The sequence below is a fragment of the Lactuca sativa genome, chromosome 4, assembly GCF_002870075.4.
Source record: "Lactuca sativa cultivar Salinas chromosome 4, Lsat_Salinas_v11, whole genome shotgun sequence".
In the NCBI taxonomy this organism is placed as follows: Eukaryota; Viridiplantae; Streptophyta; class Magnoliopsida; order Asterales; family Asteraceae; genus Lactuca; species Lactuca sativa.
Window position 1 is genome coordinate 159,387,292 of NC_056626.2, and position 21,239 is coordinate 159,408,530.

Genomic DNA, 21,239 nt, shown 5'->3' on the forward strand with positions numbered 1-21,239 from the left:
TTTTCAGTGAAGAATCCGTTTTCGGTCTGAAGGGATAGGGTTGCATGAGGGTTTTCAGTGGGACTAAATGCCAAGGTTCTCGGTTTAAGTAGGAAAAATCTAAATTTTGCAACACTTAATTAATAAAAGGCTTATACATATAAAAATTATTAATTTAACTTTAATAAATTAACAATTCAACAAATTTGACGTTTATTTGACATGTTTGTCTTTTGTTGACCTTGGGTTTACTTTTATTGACTTTTACATATTTGATAATAACGGGTTGCTACATTATCCTCCCGTTAGAGTGAATTTCGTCCCAAAATTGTTTCTAAAGTGGTACTCATGAACTAGGGAAAAGATGTGGAAATTTATGTTTCATTTGATCTTCTCGTTCATAAGTGAATTCAGGTCCCCGCTTGGCATTCCAGCGAACCTTCACTATTGGTATATGGCTTTGTTTTGTTCTTTTGATTTCCCTATCCATGACTTCCACCGGTTCTTCCACGAAGTAAAGACTTTCGCTTAACTCAATTTATTCGAGTGGGATTCCTAGAGTCTCGTCAGACAGACACTTCTTGAGATTAGAGACGTGAAATGCGGGATGAATTTTACTGAGTTCATGCGGTAGTTTGAGTTTGTAAGCAACTGGACCAATTCTAGAAAGAATCTCGAATGGTTCGATGTACCTTGGATTTAGTTTTCCACTTTTTCTGAAACGTATCATTCGTTTCCAAGGTGAGACCTTTAGCAAGACGCGGTCACCAACCTGGAATTCCAAGGGTTTTCGTCGTTTGTTCACATAACTCTTCTGTCTGTCTCTAGAAGCTTTCAGTCGTTCCCGGATTTGGACGATTTTCTCCCACTTCAGCCCAGCACAGAGGAGATCTGCACTTGCGGCCATAGAGTGCTTCAAAGGGTGCAACTTTGATACTAGTGTGATAGCTATTATTGTATGAGAATTCAACTAGTGGTAAAAGGGTATCCTAAGCTTTACCAAAATCTATCACACAAGCCCTTAACATGTCTTCCAGCGTTTGTATGGTTCTCTCACTTTGCCCATCAGTCTGAGGATGGTACGATGTACTCATGTCAAGATTGGTTCCCAAGGGTTTTTGCAATGATTTCCAAAACCGCAAGGTAAATCTACTATCCCAGTCAGAGATAATAGATATTGGCACACCATGCAATCGTACTATTTCTTTAATGTACTTCCTTGTTAACTTCTCTATTTCATTAGTTTCTTTTATTGGCAGGAAGTGCATAGATTTGTTTAATCTGCCCACGGTCACCCAAATGGTGTCATGACCACCCGTTGTCCTAGGTAACTTGGTTATGAAATCCATTGTAATCCACTCCCACTTCCACTCAAGTATTTATGGCTGTTGAAGTAAACCTGAGGGCCTTTGATATTCTACCTTAACTTTGGCGCAAGTTAAACACTTGGCCACATAGGTAGCAATTTCAGCTTTCATGTTCGGCCACGAATAGAGTTTCTTAAGGTCTAGATACATCTTATCTAAACCCGGGTGAACGGAGTATCGAGTTTTATGGGATTCATTCATGACAATATCTCTGTAGCCACCAAACTTTGGTGTCCAGATCTGATTCATGAGATAATGATCTCCATCACTCTTGATTTCCAAGTTCTTTTCCATTTCTCTAAGGGCTTCAGCTGTCATGTTTTCGGGTTTCAAGGCTTCCATCTAAGCCTCCTTGATATGTGTAGATAGGTGGGAATGGATAGTCATAGTTAGAGACTTTACTCGGCGGCCCGAGTACTATTTACGACTACGGGCATCTGCTATGACATTGGCTTTATTGGGATGATAACGAATTTCAGATTCGTAATCATTGAGTAGTTCCACCCATCGTCGTTGTCTCATGTTATGTTCTTTCTGATCAAATATGTGGTGGAGGCTTTATGATCAGTAAAGACTGTGCATTTTGTACCGTACAGGTTATGCCTCCAGATCGTTAGAGCAAAAACCACTGCTCCTAGTTCAAGGTCGTGTGTGGTATAGTTGACTTCATGGTTCTTAAGCTATCTCGAGGCATAGGATATGACCTTTCCTCGTTGCATAAGAACGCATCCTAGCCTTTCTTTGGACGCATCACAGTAAACTACAAAATCTTCCGTCCCTTCTAGGAGGGACAAGATTGGTGTGCTGCAGAGGGCTTGCTTTAGTGTCTGGAAAGCAGATTCTTGTTTCTCCTCCCAGTTGAGGGTTACACCCTTCTGAGTCAGGGTGGTGAGTGGTTTGGTGATCTTTGAAAAGTTTTGGATGAACCTTATGTAATAGCCAGCGAGACCTAGAAATTGACAAATCTCTGTTGGTGTTCGTGGGTCACCCAGTTTTTGATAGCTTTAATCTTGGAGGGATTGACATGTATCCTTTCCTTGCTGACTACATGACCTAGGAATTCCACCCTTCGAATCCAGAATTCACATTTTGAGAACTTCGCATACAATTTATCTACCTTTAAGGTTTCCAAGACTTGTCGTAAATGTTGGTTGTGTTCTTCCTTACTTCAGGAATAGACTAGTATATCGTCAATGAAAACTATAAAGAACTTGTCTAAGTAAGGTCGACACACACGATTCATCAGGTTCATGCATACTGCAGGTTCATTCATTAGACCAAAGGGCATCACTACGAATTCGTAGTGACCGTAGCGAGTTCTAAAAGCAGTCTTTGGAATATCTGTCTCCTGGACTCGTAGCTGATGGTATCCTAATCTCAGGTCAATTTTGGAAATGAAACTTGCCCCTTGAAGTTGATCTAAGAGGTCATCTATCCGTGGTAGAGGGTATCAGTTCTTAATGGTAAGTTTGTTTAGTTCTCGATAGTCTATGCACATTCAGAACGATCCATCCTTCTTTTTCACGAACAAAACCAGTGCTCCCTAGGGCGAGAAGCTTGGTCTAATGAAGCCTTTGCTGAGAAGTTCATTCAATTGGTTGGATAGTTCCTGTATCTCTGACGGTGCAAGATGATACGGGGACTTAGCTACGGGTGTAGCTCCAGGAATCAAGTCGATTCAGAATTCAACTTGACGTTCAGGAGGAACTCCTGCAAGATCTTCGGGGAAAACATTAGGGAAATCATAGACTTCAGGGATATCCTTGATGCTTTTTACTTCTTGTGTCTTATCTACCACGTGGGCTAAGAAGGCACAGTAATCTTTGCGAAGATACTTCTTGGCCTTGATGCAATAAATGATTTGAAGATTTGCACCGGATTTGTCGTCATAGATAATGAGAGATTCATTTCTTGGTAGATTAAGACAAATGGCTCTTTCAAAACATAGGATATCAACACGATGAAGACTTAACCAATCCATGTTGAGTATAATATCAAAGCTTTTAATTGAGACCGGCATAAGGTCAATTTGAAATGAATGGTTGTTTAGAGTAAGTGTACGTCCTATGTATATGTCATTTGTGCTCTTGGTTTTTCCTTTTAGCATCTCTACTATGAATGTATCTTTTAATGATTGATGATTTTGTTTTAGTAGATGCTTGATTTATGGCTCACGAAGCTTTTCTCCGCACCATTATCGAAAAGAATGCATGCGTAAGAATTGTTGAGAAGAAACGTACCGGTAAAGACATTAGTTTCTGCCATCGCTTCTTCATGGCCAATTGCTAAGATTCTCGCCACACTACTAGCATTCTTTATCTTTGTGCAGTTTCTCTTGAAGTGCCCAATTTCGCTGCACTCGTAACAAGCTTGGCTTGTTCCCTCAGCAGGGACTGGAGAGATAGGTTGTGCTGGTGCTGTACAGAAGCGGGCAGTATGCCCCTTCTTGTTCAGTTTCTGCAGTGCATTTCCCTGCAAACTCTCGTGTGATGGAAGTTGCATTTATTGCACTTTGGCAAAGTTCTAGCGTATCGACTCAGGGTTGTTGGAGTAGCAGAAATGGTTGTAGGTGTAAGAGTAGGAACAGCAGCAGGAACAATAGCAGTGTGTGCCGCCACAGTTTGCTGTTTCTTAGAGGGTTCCTATGACGATTGCCCCTTTCGCTTATTCCAAAACTTCTTTTTACTGCCTCCTTCTTTGGGCATTTCAGGAACAACTGGCATGGAGCCTTGACGAACTCCATGGTCTACAAGTGTTTGAGCCAAACCCTTGGCACTCTCGAATGTAAGTGAATTGGCGGAAATAATGTTTCCTTGAGTCGGGGGTGTTAATCCCTAAATATACCTCTCCACCTTTTTTACTCTCCGGGGTGACCATCCCGGGACACAGTAGAGCCATGTCACTAAATCTGGCAGTATACGTGGCAATATCGGAGTCTTTCATTGTTAGACTCCAGACTTCCTGGTCTAACTTTTGTAATTTGCCTCTGGGACAATATTCTGCCAGCATCAGAACTTTTAAGTCTTCCCAGCCCATGGCATTTGCGACCGGGAGAGATAGCAATTTGACATAGTCGTTTCACCAGGAAAGGGCTCTGTCTAAGAAGGTGCATGCTGCAAACTTTACTTTGCTTGCTTTAAGGTAAGCACAGATTTCAAACACTGATTCGGTTTTCTCGAACCAGCGTGTCAAAGAAATGACACCTCCAGTGCCATCGAAATACTTGAGTTTAGCATTTGAGAAATCTTTTTACGAACACTCCTTAGGGTGTCCAAGACTTTCTTCATGATTTGAATTATGAGCACCACTGCCAGCTCCACTAGTACCATTGGCTTTTATTTGTGTCATGGCAGCAGCGAAGGTAGCTGTTACTGCTGCTTGGAAGATAGAAGGGTCATAGTGTGGAGGTGCTAGAATAGGTAGACTATTGTTGAAACACTTATTTGATTTACATGGTGGCATCTTTTTCTACAAACGTTTCAAAGATGAAAATGATGGTAAGAACTTAATAGTGATTATAAATCAGGAGACTTTGAACCAATACACATTGGTTCAATACGTATTCTGCAAAGAGTTGAAAATAGAGTCTACCACAGGTAATAACTTGTAAAATATCATGAAGAATTTTGACAAATATTTTCCAAAGAAAAGAGAATCATGTCAATTTCATTGGTATATTAAATGTATAGAGTTCGGAAAACTTGAACCTGAAGTAGGTCTACAACATACCCACTTAACGAGAAAACTTTGACAGCATACTGACCTTTCGAGGATGACATTTCGAGGTCTAACTATGAACATGAAAAATAACACTAGAGTCTATAAGTAGACTTAATCTATATCCAAAAGAATGAGTAGGGTATGCCCTACCCACGATGAGTGTTGTTCTATTTCGTACTAGTTTCAGCCATGGATGTGGCCAACTGGTGTTCTGTTTCCAACACACGCCTTTCTAATGTTGCCTGACGCTGCCAAAGTTCTCTAACCTCGGTTCGATTGGAAGTTAGTTCTCTCTGCAGGGCCTCAGTGTGATTTCTGGTTAACTCTTCGTCTTCGCTCAAGTGGCAGAGGCGAACCGTCTTAACTACCGTGGTAACACCAACCTCCACGACTCGGTAGATGGCTGCTCTTACTTGCACGTCGTTATGAGCAACTTGACGTACTAACACAAGGAGGGATTTATCTGCCGAGCCTCCCTCATCAAGGTTATAAAAGCTTCGATCTCCATTATAAGGAAGGTGTTGACCCTGTTCACGACTCCACCCCTCTAAGTTTACTGCCCACTGTGGTGTCGGACCTTGGAAGTTTTGTCGGGGATTGGGATTTTGGGTAACTAGAGGTGGATCATAGACTTTTGGTTCCGAGTCAGAGTCTTCCTAAATATCCTCTTCCTCGAAGTCTTCTTCTATTAGAGCCACAGGGTCGTCTTCTAGTTCCTCTTCGAGCCATCCTCCGTTCCCTGGGTTGGAAAAATACAGATCCCCCAGTAGAAATCCATCCATGTTATCTATGCGAGAATAGGGGTGTAAGAGTTATTAATTAATTTAGAGATAGTCTTACCGTGTTATAAATACTCTTACAATATCTAAATTTATGTTTGGTTCTAGAGTTCTTCTGGTATATAGGTTTGGTAAGTTTTAGACTTGTTACAACACCACGATTACTCCCAAACACATGTTAGTCATATCTCAAATAAATATAGTTGATCAGGCTATATTTATTTCAGATATGATTACATAACTGTCCAGATTTAACTGTAGTATCCAATATCTAAATACTTTTATGTAGTTCTTACGGTGATACCGTTTCTTGTATGTATGCATCTTAGTATACTTCTTATAAAATACTTAGATTTTAAAAGTATACATTTAGTCAAAGCGCTTCATCCCCGTAGCATTTATAGTTGTATATCTTTTTATGGTCTAATATACTTAGTTCACTATAAACAAAGCTCTCATACCAATCTGTTACACCCCCAAACCAGAACGGCGGAAACATTCGGGGCGGAGGACGTAATGTACAGTATCACAACAACTGCATAATAGTAATCAAAGTACAACAACCATGTATTGAAAAAGTATAAGTTTTTACATATATGTTCAAGTCATTGTATACATGACACCAAAAAGTTAAAAGACACGAGTCAATGAAGCTCCATCTTCTCAAAAATCTGTGGATGTACCTGTCTAGTGATTCCCTGAGAATACAAGTAGTTTTTAAAAGGTGTTAACAATTAAGTTGGTGAGTTCATAAGCATGTTTGTAATTGATATCTATCGTTGTTCTTTGAAAATGTAAACATGTTTTTCCCAGAAAATCCTATATTTTCTATTGTAATATGTTGTACTCAAAATGTGTGAAAGTTATTGTACTCTAATATAGTGTGTTATAGTTTTACCATATGAAACCATGAAAAGTATGTTTCTCTGTGCTGACTAAGTATTCTATATTTGTACTTGTAAAATATTGTATAATAGTTTTATTATTTAATAAGACTATATGAAGATGTTTACTTATTCTTACACTAATCGTATTGTTCAATACCAAATTGTGATTTATCATAACCATGCTTGATGACCTAAGATGGCCTGAACACGACGCTCTTCAGACGTCGTTATCGGTACGAAATTTGTCACCACGGGCCTGTCAGCCTAGCTGTTGCAAGCAGCTCTAGTGCAGGATCGTCAGTCTCGTATAGATCTATACACAAGTGTCACGCTCTCCCTCCAGAAGACTCTGGTTATAATTTCAGGACTTGGTTGGTACTTAAATAAGTACTAGAAGTGTGTCTCACAAATGGTATATTGATGATTACATGTAGAATAATGAAAAGTTACTTTGTAATGAACAAACTGTAAGTATGTTTCATAAACTATATTTAATATAGTTTATATGTTTATTTTCCGTATTGTAATATGAACTTTGAAAAGCAACATGTAAGTCCCATAAACTATACATATTATAGTTTATATGTTTGTGTTTTACTGAAATGGAAATCTTTGTATTGTTAATAATTTAATAAGTTTAAATCGAAAATTCTTTGATACAGTTTTTCCTTGAAATCCAATGTTTATCTTCTAATGGTACTAAAACAATTTGCAACAATTATATCTTTATTTAATGAGTTTGAAAATCATTTTATACTTATATAAATATAATATTTATATAACTGTGATTAAATAGACATTCGAATAAATACTTCTACCCCAAGCACACAACCAAACAAGGTAAAGGAAATGGAGTTAAAGTACCAATTCTAAGCCTATTGAATCCTAATTTGATATATATATATATATATATATATATATATATATATATATATATATATATATATATATATATATATATATATATATATGTAATTTTGATAATGATAACAATTTATAAACTTAAAAAAAAAAAACTTTTAGATATTAACACCATTTTTATTGTGTTACACTTGTATTCCCCCCTAAAACGGTTAAAAATTAGGAAAACGTCGGGGTATGAACTCACCTTTTTTGAGTGTCCTAATGAAGATACGGTGTAGTAGAGTTAATTCCACGAGTTAGAACCCGTGACAAAACAGAATCCTAATTTATATTAACATCATATTAAGTATAAATTAGATAATCTTGTAAAGTTTAAAGCGTTAAATAACACTTAATTATTGTAAGAAGACTTACAATAAAACTTTGAACAGCTTGTAGGTGTTCTTGGCGTTCTTCGTGTTCTTTTTGAAAATTAGTGATATTGGATGTTTTCGGTCCGATATATGAAGATTGGAGGGTGTTTTCGGATGATAATAAGAATAATATATGATTCTTGCAAGATCCTAAGAAGATTTAAAGGATTTTCGCATGATAATCAAGAGGATAGAGTGATTTCGCATGTGTTCTTGAGAGGGAAGTTTAGTGTTTTCGGTCGGTGTTCTTGAGAGAAAAATATGAAGATTTCGGCTGAAAGATGTAAGAATGAGCTTCTGTTTTCGGTCATATGTATTTATAGGTGAAAACATGTGGCAGTTTAGTGGTTCTCGGTCAAGAACACAATCAAAGGAAGGGTAGTCTTCGGCCGAGAACTTAAGTCGGTTTCGCATGTTTTCGGCCGAGAAGCAAAGGGTTTTCGGTCCGAGGTATGTTTGTTGTCTGGAGAAATTTCGGTGAAGAATCCATTTTCGGTCCGAAGGGATAGGGTTGCACGAGGGTTTTCGGTGGGAATAGATGCGAGGGTTCTCGGTTTAAGTGGGAAAAATCTAAATTTTGCAACACTTAATTAATAAAAGGCTTATACATATAAAAAAAATATTTATTTAACTTTAATAAATTAACAATTCAACAAATTTAACTTTTATTTGACATGTTTGACTTTTGTTGACCTTGGGTTGACTTTTGACAGACTTGAAATAACGGGTTGCTGCACAGTACCATCCGGGCAAAGCCAATGCGGTGGCTGATGCCCTAAGTAGGAAAGAATACACAGGTCGCTGCATCAAGTCACTAACAATGACCATCCATTCCCACCTGTCTTCACAAATCAAGGAGACTCAATTGGAAGCCTTGAAACCAGAAAACATCACAAACGAAGCCTTGCGTGGGATGAACAAGAACCTTACAATCAAGGATGAAGGAGCCTACTACCTCATGGACCTCATCTGGACACCGAACTTTAGTGGATTCATAGACGTGGTCATGAATGAAGCCCACAAAACAAAGTACTCCGTCCATCCGGGTTCGGACAAAATGTACCTGGATCTCAAGCAACATTATTGGTGGCCGAATTTGAAAGCCGAAATCGCTACCTACGTGAGCGAGTTCCTGAGTTGCGCCAAAATTAAGGTAGAATATTTGTAACATCCCCATTTTCACGGCCAAAAAAGACCGATTTTGTTTATGCTTTATAAAAATCAGAGTACTTCTTTTAATAAAAATGTTACGGAATTTGTTCCCAGTAAAACATGATAAATACATTATCAAAGCATTTCCAAAGAAATGTATTTTTATTCATTTTAAAACATTTGGGATGTCATTATCAATACATAAACATAAGCATAAACAGATCGTACATTCATTTACACTAGTGATCTACACCTCTTTAATCTCTCATTGTAATGTAACTTCGTATTGACACCTGTGATTCAAATAAGCTTGAGTGGGTCGGGTTGGAAAACCTGGTGAGTACATAGAGTTTTCAACCCACAATAATATAATTATTATGTTTAAACATCATCAATCAACCCAACTACCCATCCCCATTATCTTCCTTACTCTTAAGGATCTACCCTAAGAATCATCTATCCTGCATTCGTTCATTTCAAAGCCCATTGCTTCCAGGGTTTATATGATAGGCACTAAGTCCATAGCTGCCAATGCTTGTTCGTAAAGCACTAATTACATAGCTACTAAAGTTCATTCATCGGGTACTAAATCCATAGCTACCAGTGTTCGTAAAGCACTAATTCCATAGCTTCTAAAGTTCATTCATCGGGTACTAAACCTATAGCTACCAGTGTTTATCTAATAGGTACTAAGTCCATAGCTACCAACGTTTATCTAACGGGTACTAAGTCCATAGCTACCAATGTTTATTCAATTGGCACTAAGTCCATAGTTGATGATGTTATTTGTTAGGCACTAAGTCGATAGCTGCCTATGTTCACTCATATCATCCTTCATCTCTCATCTTTCATCTACCCATGTTTTACCCAACATATTCTTAGATATAAAATACATATACAACTTAAATCATTTAAAACTTGCATAAAATCGTTAATCCAGCATAGATAGCAAGTATACAGATAATATGCACACATAGCACGTAGTTTATATAAAATACTTCATATCTATGTGTAAGATGAAAGTAACTATGCACTCACTTGATAAGGTGGTGACTTGGCACTCGGACAGCACTCCATTACTGTTAAAACAATTTCCCTCAGACAAAACCTAGTACCATTACCACTAGAGTTTAGTTTAAAGTTTGACGAGACTAATTAATAGTATAACTATTATTACTATTATATAAGCGTTAAACAATACTCTTCACCCACTATGTACAGACACGGGCCAGACATGGAACACCGAAGTGCAGGATCCTTTTGGCATATAGCACTTCTGAATCCAGCAACCCAACCGGCCCTCCAAACCAGATTCCCCGTACCGCAGGTGGTTACAAAGATATTATAACGACACTTATAAGACTCATAATAATAGTCCAAATATTTATTATAAGGTCCTAATAATATTACTATATTGTAACATAAGTTATACTAAAGATAGGTTAGGCGTAGCTTACTTACAACGGGTTTTTTCTCAAAACCGGGCTTCGCTGGAGTAGTGTTCCCGAGCCGAAAGGCTCTTTTCTCAGAGTTGTCGTGTGCTCCAAGGCTTCCGCCTCGTACTAGGGAGGTTCCCTAATCTTTTCGGGGGGTTTCGGGGCTAGAGAGAGGTTCTAAAGAGAAGGGGGAAGTGATAGGAGGTGTGAGGAATGAAAAGGGATTCACCTCTTATTTATAGGGGGTTGGAGGGTCACTCACGTTGTGAGTTTAATGATACTCATGTCGTGAGCCAACTTAGGCTCCAAGTCTGAGCCTGGTGCTGACACGTGGCATCGCACATAGGGTGGAAATCAGCCAATTTTCAAAAATTCATAACTTTCGCATACGAGCTCCATTTTCGACGTTCTTTATATCCACGCGTACATAAAAATAAGATCTACAACTTTTGTTTTGACTCCGTTCGCTAATTCTCGACTGGTCTTAAATTTAACAATAGGAGGAGATTAGACTGTTAAATGACCGCGAAGAATTCGTAACTCCTTCATACGGACTCCGTTTTCGTCTGTCTTTTTATCGTTGAGTTTCTATTAATGAGATATTCAACTCTCATTTAGGTCGTGTAGGCCAAAAACCACTCGAACTAAAATTCGAGTTTTGGGTCGTGCATTGTTGTGCCAAATCTTAGAAAATTAATAACCTCCTCATACGAAGTCAGATTTGGGCGTTCTTTTTTTGTATGTTCTTGGTTTAACGTATACTACAACTTTTGTTTAGATCACTAAGGCCAAAAAGTCCTTTATCGTAAATTCACTATTTACGTCTCCCGGTGCTGTGCTGGTTTTGCCGTAAAACTTCGAAGGGCCATAACTTATTCGTTATAACTCGGATTTTGGTGTTCTTTATATGTACGGAACCCTTGTAACATATACTACCACTTGGTTAAGATTATTCCTTCTATATAATCTTCCATCAAAAACTCATTTTTGATGCTCATTGTCTCTAAACCGACTAGCCCGGATCTGCGGGGATTACAATATCAGAATCCCTCGGGTCTACTACAACAACTAGAGATACCCGAGTAGAAATCGGAATGGATAACAATGGATTTCATTACCAAGTTACCCAAGACGGCCGATGAGCTAGACTCTATCTGGGTAATTGTCGATAGGTTAACTAAGTCTGCTCATTTCCTAACAATAAAGGAGATGTATAAGATGGTAAAGTTGACCAAGACCTACATAAAAGAAATCGTGAGGTTACACGGAGTGCCAATATCTATTATCTCCGACAGAGACAGTATATTTACCTCACGGTTTTGGCAGTCACTTCAGAAGTCCTTGGGAACCAAGCTCGATATGAGCACAACGTACCATCCCCAAACAAATGGCTAGAGTGAGAGGACCATCCAAACATTGGAAGATATGCTAAGAACCTATGTGATATATTTCGGCAAGATGTGGGATGCCCATTTGCCACTGATCGAGTTCTCATACAACAACAACTATCACACAAGCATCAAGGCCGCTCCCTTTGAGGCCATATATGGATGTAAATGCAGATCACCCTATGTTGGGATGAGATGGGAGACACACAACTGGCAAAGGGACAAGTACCAAACAGCACACTCACCAGGCCCGAGATTATCAGGGAAACAACTGAGAAGATCGTTCAAATTAAGGAACGACTAAAGGCGTCCAGAGACCGACAAAAGAGCTACGCAGACCGACAACGGAAGCCCCTAGAATTTCAAGTCGGTTATCGCGTGTTGCTAAAGGTCTCTCCTTGGAAAGGGATGATGTGCTTTGGAAAGCCGGGAAAATTGAATCCAATATACATCGTACCATTCGAGATCCTTGCCAGGATCGGTCCGGTAGCTTACAGACTACAGTTACCACCAGAACTCAGCAATGTCCACCCTGTTTTCCATGTGTCTAATCTAAAGAAATGCCTATCTAAAGAAACTCTCGTTGTCCCACTTGATGAAATAGAAGTAAATGAGAACCTTCACTTCAATGAGGAACCCGTAGAAATAATGGACAGAAGTGAAACAAACAAAACATAGTCGCATCCCCATTGTGAAGGTCCGATGGAGTGCCAAACGAGGACCTGAGTTCACCTGGGAATGCGAAGACCAGATGATGCAAAAGTATCCACATCTCTTCCCCAGTTCATGAGTGCCTATTCTAAACAAATTTCAGGACGAAAGTTCCCTCTAACGTGGGGATAATGTGACAACTAGAAGATTTTGGGTCAAACCAAGTCTAAGGGGTCTTGTGTATAAGGTTATTCATGATGTATATCTATGTAACTTGATGCAATAATATAAATCAAAAGCCAAGAGGGTACCATTTGTATGATCAAAGATAATATACACTTGGAAATTGATGATCGATTAAGCCTTGAAAAGTTCATACAAATCAAACAAGAATCAAATAGTTGTAACATAACAACATGTGTTTACGCAAGGACCTTGAATTATTGAGTTTTAAAGCCATCATTCTTATGATATAAAACACTCAAAACCGAAATCATAATGCTTAGGAAACATCAAAACCGAAAACTACTATAATGGATTATTTTTTGGCCAAAAATACACACTACTGGCCCACTAAAGCCGAACACACCTTTACAAGGGGGTAGGGTTGAAAATGCTTATTCAAGCCATGCCTAGGACCGAAATCATGCATGATTTCGGTCATACTAAAGTAACTAGAGGTGTTTGTGGTCTAGATTAAGGGAAAAGCAAGAATAGTTGACTTTAGGATGTGATAACTTAACCCTTTCAAATAAAAATCCCAGTAACCCATGTAATATCCCCCAAATAAACACGCATTATTCCCCATACTTCCAAGTAAATATATTATCATCACTTTTATTTATTACACACGAAATCAAACCCTCCCATACCACCATTCTCTTCCTTCTTTTAAACTTGCGGCCAAACACACACACAAATAACAAAAACCTCTCCACTCATTTGACTCTCAAGTTTTCTCTCATTTTCCCTCGACAAAAATCACAATCCATCTTCAAGGAGTGATACTTCTTCAAGTGGTCCTAGGAATTTTTGGTAAGTTCCTTGTAAAACTCAAGTGTTGTTATGCATGTTAAGGTTAATATCATCATATTTACACACACACATTTTCGTGTGACACATACGACACTTGCATTTTCATGAAGCAATTCAAGTTTGTGCAAGGCTAGGCTCGGCATCCTCTTCATTTCCTTCCTACAACTCACGAAATTATCAAGCTGAGCTTCATACCCCCATTTTTTCGATTTTTCATGCTTTTTTTTTGGGGGGGGGGAGTACTAGTCAAACATGTTAATCTTATGAATATTCCCTAGTTTCATCTTTATTATTCAAAGGTGAAATAATATTTGCATAAGATACGCTTAATACTATTTTATCTACACAAAAATTGAGTATATAAGTTGATTTACAAAAATTGTTGAGTTTAAGAGGTTGTGTCATTGGGATTAGCTCTTAGGTCCATTTGTATACTCGGTCTGGGACTGTCCAGCCATGTTTTGTTTTTAGGGTTTAGTATATATATATATAGTGCATGCATGCATTATATTAATTACGCTTCTTGATAATTATTTAACATATCTTGTACAGTAACCCTAGCACACCTCTACAGTAGCAATTCTCATTAAATTCTTCTGAGGTGGAGCAGATTAATCATTCGACATTCGTTTGACTCATCATGGTGTTTATCGTTTTCTATTACTTGTTGCCGTCTTATTGATATCTGTTTGAATCTATCGATCTTAGAGAATATAATTCTCTTCAAAAATAAAAACTCAGAATGTGATACAAGTACCAACAAGAAAATATGAGTTGTAAAACTACAAGTTTTGGTAAATCTCTTTGCTAAAAATAGCTTTTCTAGTAAAAGTGGTCATAATTTTTAGTCATCTTTGTTTGGTGGGTCAAAACCCCATAATATTATGTTTTAACCACATATATTATTACTAGACATTTTTTAACTTGATATTTATATAAAGTTTATATAAATAGTCTTACACAAAAACATACAAGACAAATTATTGATAGTATAATTTGTATGTCATAAAACTCATGTCATAAGTTTTTCAAATAGTACAAATGCTTTATTACACAAGAAAAAGGGAGTCGTAGTTCATGTAATCCGTTAATGCTCTAGTGAGACGTACTCTTCACCGTACCTACCTAGCGTACACTTTAAGTCCTGCATTATAACCAAAGTCTCTTGGAGGGAGAGCGAGATAGTTGTGTATAGATATATACGGGATTGGCAACCCCCACACCTAAGTTGTTTGCTACAGCTAGGCGGGCCAGTCTAGGGTGACAAATATCTATCAATTCTGACGCCTGAAGAACGGCGTACACACATAACAGTCACATCAAGCATGGTTGTAATAACTCACATAGAGATTAACAATACTATCTTGGTTTATGGGAAGCTTAACCTTCACCGGTTTTATTAAAATATAAAACTACATATCATTTTTTTCAGTACACAATCGCTTACACTTCTGGTCTTAGGGTAAGACTACAGTTTACTTATAAGAAAATATTGGACTTTCTTGGAACATACATACACTATCATTTTACAAAGAAAGATACAAGAGTCATACACACATTTTTCTTAGTTTTGGATATAAGACTAACAATACAGTTTATAGAAAATATCGGATTTTTTGAAGTATACGAAAACCATTTTAAACAATCACCAATCCATTTTTATACAAAAATACTTATGAACTCACCAAATTTTTAGTTGACGCTTTTCAAAATGACTTGTATACTCAAGGAACCAGTAACAGGTAATCAACTATGCTTTGAGATCAAGTGATGCAGCATTAGGAAATCACTTTTGTGACTTTTGTGTAGCTGATGAACAAGTATAATATGTAAACTATGTAAGTTTGTATTCTCAACGTATGCCATTTGGGTTGCTATGTTTCATTTATATTCAACTTTTATGATACTATACAACCACATCATCCGCCCCCAGACGTCTCCGCCGTCCTGGTTCAGGAGTGTAACAAAAGGCACCAATGCCGGCCCACTAGGTTATGTATCCTAGTATATAGGGTGTTTTTATGATATAGTGATATGTTAAGATCTGCATGATTATCTATTTGATGGTTAAATGTTTATCTATTACATATGTCGACATAGTGCGGTTTGGTTGAGGCAATACTACTATGTACGAAAGCCAACAAACCCGAGCGCAAGCCAGACATAATATGCAAGCCAGAAAGGCAAGTCGGACTTATGTTGTGGGCTCGGGAGCAATCCATCATTAAGTTGTAGGCCAGAAAGGCAAGTAATCCATTCTGATGATTATGGACCTAATATGCATGTTGTTATATGTTTGTGTGGTGGTATTTTGTGGGAAACTCACTAAGCTTTGGCTTATAGTTTAAGTGTTCTGTCTCATGTACTTTTTATGATCGGGGCAAGGTGAAGGCGTGATCATACACATCCTTTGGTTATATGTTTTGGACATTTTATGATACTCTCATTATGGATATTTGTATTTGATACGTGGTTTTATGACATGGGTTTTGATATGATTTTATTTAAACTGAAAGATGAATATTTTATCATGATTTTTGGGATATTACATAAACACTTTCTCAAACTAGGAAACATGGAAAGTGTTATGGATCTGACTTACCTCCTCAATCAACTCTAGATGATAGGTAACTATCCCAACATGTGTGAGGATCCAAAATGGTCTAATGTACCTTGGGCTCAACTCACCCCTATTATGAACTGGGTAATCCCTTTCTAGGGAGCCACCTTTAGAAGAACATAATCTTGAACTTGGAACTCTAAATCAGACCGCCACCAATCTTCATAACTATTATGATGACTTTAAGCCGTCTACAGTCTCTGCTAAACTCTTTGAATAAGCTTAGTGGTCTTGAGCAAAATATAAGTGCTCCACATCACACAGTGGCCTATATCTCCCCAACAAATCAGGGTCATGCACTTCCTCCCATATAACATCTCAAAGGGAGGCATATAGATACTCGAGTGATAACTATTGTTATATGAGAACTCTACAAAAGGCGATATCAGTCCCAACTCCCACCAAATTCAATAACACATGACCACAACATATCCTCTAAAGCCTGAATCGTCTATGATCATTGGTCTGAGAATTATACGTCATACTAAAATGCAACAAATCCTCATGATGTCTCTTCAAAAACTGAGAAGTAAATGTGGCATCTTTATCTAAAACCACAAAAATTAGAACATCATGATGGGCAATTTAAGTGAACGATTCACTTTGTTTATATATATATTTTTTTTTGTATGTGTAAAACTATGTGAAATTAATGATTTGTATAACTCTCATACTATCTTAAGTAATGATCTCAATTATTTATAGCGACTTTCAAAATTTAGGCTCTTCAGAAAAGTTCTAATATTTTACCCTAATTTATGAAAAAGTCACAAACTAAAGTTTGTTTACGAAAAATAATGAATTATCGGTAAAAAGGGCGATTTGACCCCTTTTTCCCGGTTTACCGGTTTCATTAAAGTCTTATTATTTTACCCTAATTTATGAATAAGTCTCAAACTAAAATTTAGTGTTGATTTAACCATTTTCTCCATGGAACATTCATTTTGTCGGTTTCATTGTTGTCTTGAATACCTAGTCATTAAATTAGCTGATAAAATGGATACAATGGATTATATAATGCTACATTTACTATAAAATTTGATATTCATCTCATCAGCTCATTTATAACTATGTATTTAGGTTAGCAATGAAACCAATAAAATATGTGTTTTTAGGAAAAAAAAAAAAAACAACAACATGAAATGAGTTGATGTCTGATAAGATGGATATATTGGGTTATATAAGATTAGATAAACAATTTTAAATTTCTTATAGACGTAAAAATGAAGAAGCAGTTTATGTAATTATTGGAGTGTTCGTTAGATGCATTTTATATTCCAAAAAATATACAATGCATCAGGATATCAAGTTTTATGGTAACATAGTATTATATAACCCAACATATTCATCTCATCAGCTCATTTAATGGCTAGACGTCCATGTCAGCAATGAAACTGGTAAAATGTATGTTATAGGGAGAAAATGGTCAAATCATCACTAAATTTTAGTTTCTGATCTATTCGTAAATTAGGATGAAATAATGAGACTTTAATAAAACCATATAAGTAATGAAACCGGTAAACCAGAAAAAATGGGTCAAATCACCATTTTTATTGGTATTCATACTAGACGTCCATGTCAACAATGAAATTGGTAAAATGTATATTATAGGGAGAAAATGGTCAAATCATCACTAAATTTTAGTTTCTGATCTATTCATAAATTAGGATGAAATAATGAGACTTTAATAAAACCATATAAGTAATGAAACCGGTAAAACAGAAAAAATGGGTCAAATCACCATTTTTATTGGTATTCATACTTTTTTCGTATACAAATTTTAGTTGAGATTTTTTCGTAAATTGTTGTAAAATTTTAGGACTTTAAAAAAAATTAATCTTCTCAGTAAAATATTAATAAAAGTAAATATCTTATAAATTTGAATTATTTTATAATTTATTATGGATATGGTTGACATGCTAAAACTAATTGTTTAAGCTTTTTTTTCTTGTTTATTGTAATATAGTGTCTGATCATATCAATAAAATCACTTATATACCAACTTAAAAATCATTTGTGATAACATATTAATAAACTTATCAAGATTTTTTCATACATTTTCATATATAATATTACTAGGTTTAAACTAGTGGAATTCCACGATTTAAAAATTGAAATATAATTATACTTTTGATAGTGTAAATAAAAAGATACCAAATTTTAGAAATAATGAAGAATTATGATATTCTAATGTAATTAACATGAATAAGTCAAATACAATAAAGTATTATAAATTAGTTAATTAATATGACGGATGAAATATGATACACGAAAACAAAATAAAAGATGATAGAAAAACGGTTCTTATATTATGTTTGTTTATGTCAATGTATGTTACTTTCGTTATAAAAATATATTATGTTTGTTTCTTAAATTTTTAGAATTTATAAATAAAAGTGCATTAAAGTAAAAACTATAAAAATAACCTAAAGTACCTCCAAAGGTTCAAATAAATCATCAATGTTAGAAAATACATTATTTTTCAGAAAGTCATCATGTTCTGTGACTTGTTTTGATTCCATCATTTTGATTCCACTTGAGGAAAGTTGTTGTCCATCTTCAGAAACTAATCTGTTCATTTATAACAAAGAAAGGAATTAAATTTATTATAATATGAAAAAATTGAATGTGAAAATACAAAGTAAATTATAAATGAAAATACTTGTTCTTGTAGCTTGTAATTTCATTCATATCATTGTTTATGAACAACCTACTAACATCAAAGTAGGTGGATGAAAAAGGACGACCTGCAAAAAAATATAATTTATTATTTAACTATATATAAAATTTTATTAAATGGTTATGAAAACTAAGTACAAACCATTAATAAACTTCACTCTAGCAAACCGAACAATAAAAACTACTGGAGCAAGGTTGTTATTGTTAGCAAGAAAATCTTGCATGTAGTATGCATTATGACCCCACAAAGTTACCTTAAGCTTAGTATCCCTGAAAAAATAAACAAATATTGTAGATAATATATTTGAAAGTATATTATTTGTTTGTAATAATGATGAATACTCTATATCTTGAAGATGCAAGAGCATCTTGTATTTTGATTTATCTTGTTCCGAGGTATCTATACACCCATATTCAAAAATGTGTCCAATAATATCTACAAAAGCAACAAAATATAAGATTAAGTTAATAAGAATTATCAATTTGTAATAAAATGAAAGAAAATAAGATGTTATATAACAAAACTTAATATGAAAAGAACCAACCAAAAGAGTCTGACTCCAAGATGTTGTTAGAAATAATCATATGGAAGTCAACAAAAACAAAGCCATATGCAGAACATGAAAAGTTTTCACAATCCTTCACAGTTGTATCTTGATTAAAAATAAGTTTTTTATCCGGATCAGCAAACATAAAGTTTTAAGTATATGGTGCGACATTAGGTTTCCTGATGTATAAGGAACTATCCTCTTTTAAATAGCGGTGGAATTTAGGAAACCATTTCTTCAGACAAGATGAATGAATTTTCCTTCCCTAAAAAATTGAATAACAAACATTTAAATATAATTGCTTACAAATATGAATAAATTTTTATAACAATAATAATTGAATATATGCATTTTATACCTCCTCATCCATCAAAACCATTTCAATCGAGTATGTTTCGTTTGCATCAAATCTTGACTTTTGAGTCCAAAGACGTTTGATCCGAACCTTAATTGTGAAATCGTCCTTAATTGAGTCAAGCTCCTTTATCAGAGTAATGTGTTCCATTGTACCTTGCAAGTTAAAAAAATATAATAAAAATTACATTGATATTTAACTCATTTTCATCAACAGAAATACAGAATGTTATAATTTCTTTAAGTGACTTATGAGTACATAAATGACTTCAAATACTTAAGGAAAAAACATGATTAACAGTTTATAAATGCATTGCTATTCAGCAATCTGTGATATAGATACATGTTGAAACAGTATATATTGATGAGTATATAAAGAACATGGTTAACATGATATAAAAAACAGGGTTAACAGTTAAAAAAAACAGTAAACTGACTTGGTTCATTATGCATCCAAAATTAAATATATCGATGAGTATATATCCTGGATATAGGAAAAACACACTGCAAGCAAATAACAAAGAGATAGATCCATGAGTATACCATCGATATATTAAAAACACATAGTAAACAATGTAGTCTCCTTACCTGATGAATAAAGTCTGATCTATGTGTAGTGAAACAGGAAGGTAAACACGCATGTAAAGGTGTATATATATATATTCGACTGATATTCGATTGCTGATTTATTGGGATTGAAATTTGATTTGCTGATTTTTTGGGTGTGATAGAGTTTAGAAATTATTTTCTGCCATATTTGTTATAGAATTATAAGGTACAATTGAAAATTCAAATTTCAAATATCTTGATTTCCTGATATAAATATTTTACGATTTATAAAAATATTTTACAATTTTTTCGCATTTTCAGTGATAAATAACATGGAGGACAATTCTGGAATTTCAGTTAGCAAAAATCTGCAGGAAAAGCAAGGAAGGATGGACTAAGAAGGTGCCACGTGTCAGATAATGTACTATTTTATTAGAGAGGAAGATATGTTCATTTTGAAGTTGTATATCATTATATGTCATTTTATATATCATATTAATAAACTTAACGAGACTTTTCCATACGTTTTCATATGTAACATTATACGTTTTCATATATAACAGTATATGTTCATTAATAAACTTATCGAGATTTTATAATTTTCATTTAGCTTATAAGCCAACTTGTTAAAAAACCATTTGAGATAACATATTAATGAGCTTAAAGGAAATTTCCCACAAGTTTTTCAAATATAACGAAATTTGCTCATTTCCCGCTATATTCAATTATATGTCATTTTACATTTGTTATCTAGTTTACGATTACCTTTTATCAAAAACTATTACTTTATCATATAGTTTATCAACTATGAACAAGTT

At 35.4% G+C, this 21,239-nt stretch overlaps 1 protein-coding gene across 1 annotated transcript; it reads right to left on the minus strand.

The window, feature by feature from the left end:
* Positions 1–4,595: 4,595 nt before the first annotated feature.
* On the minus strand, positions 4,596–20,023 carry LOC111906876 (uncharacterized). The gene is made up of 7 exons (XM_023902654.1): positions 19,877–20,023; positions 19,714–19,783; positions 19,313–19,406; positions 19,113–19,240; positions 18,954–19,038; positions 18,727–18,862; positions 4,596–4,814 (listed from the first exon to the last, which is right to left on the minus strand). The coding sequence occupies exons 1-7, from the start codon at positions 20,021–20,023 to the stop codon at positions 4,596–4,598; spliced, it is 879 nt and encodes a 292-aa protein (XP_023758422.1).
* Positions 20,024–21,239: the final 1,216 nt, after the last annotated feature.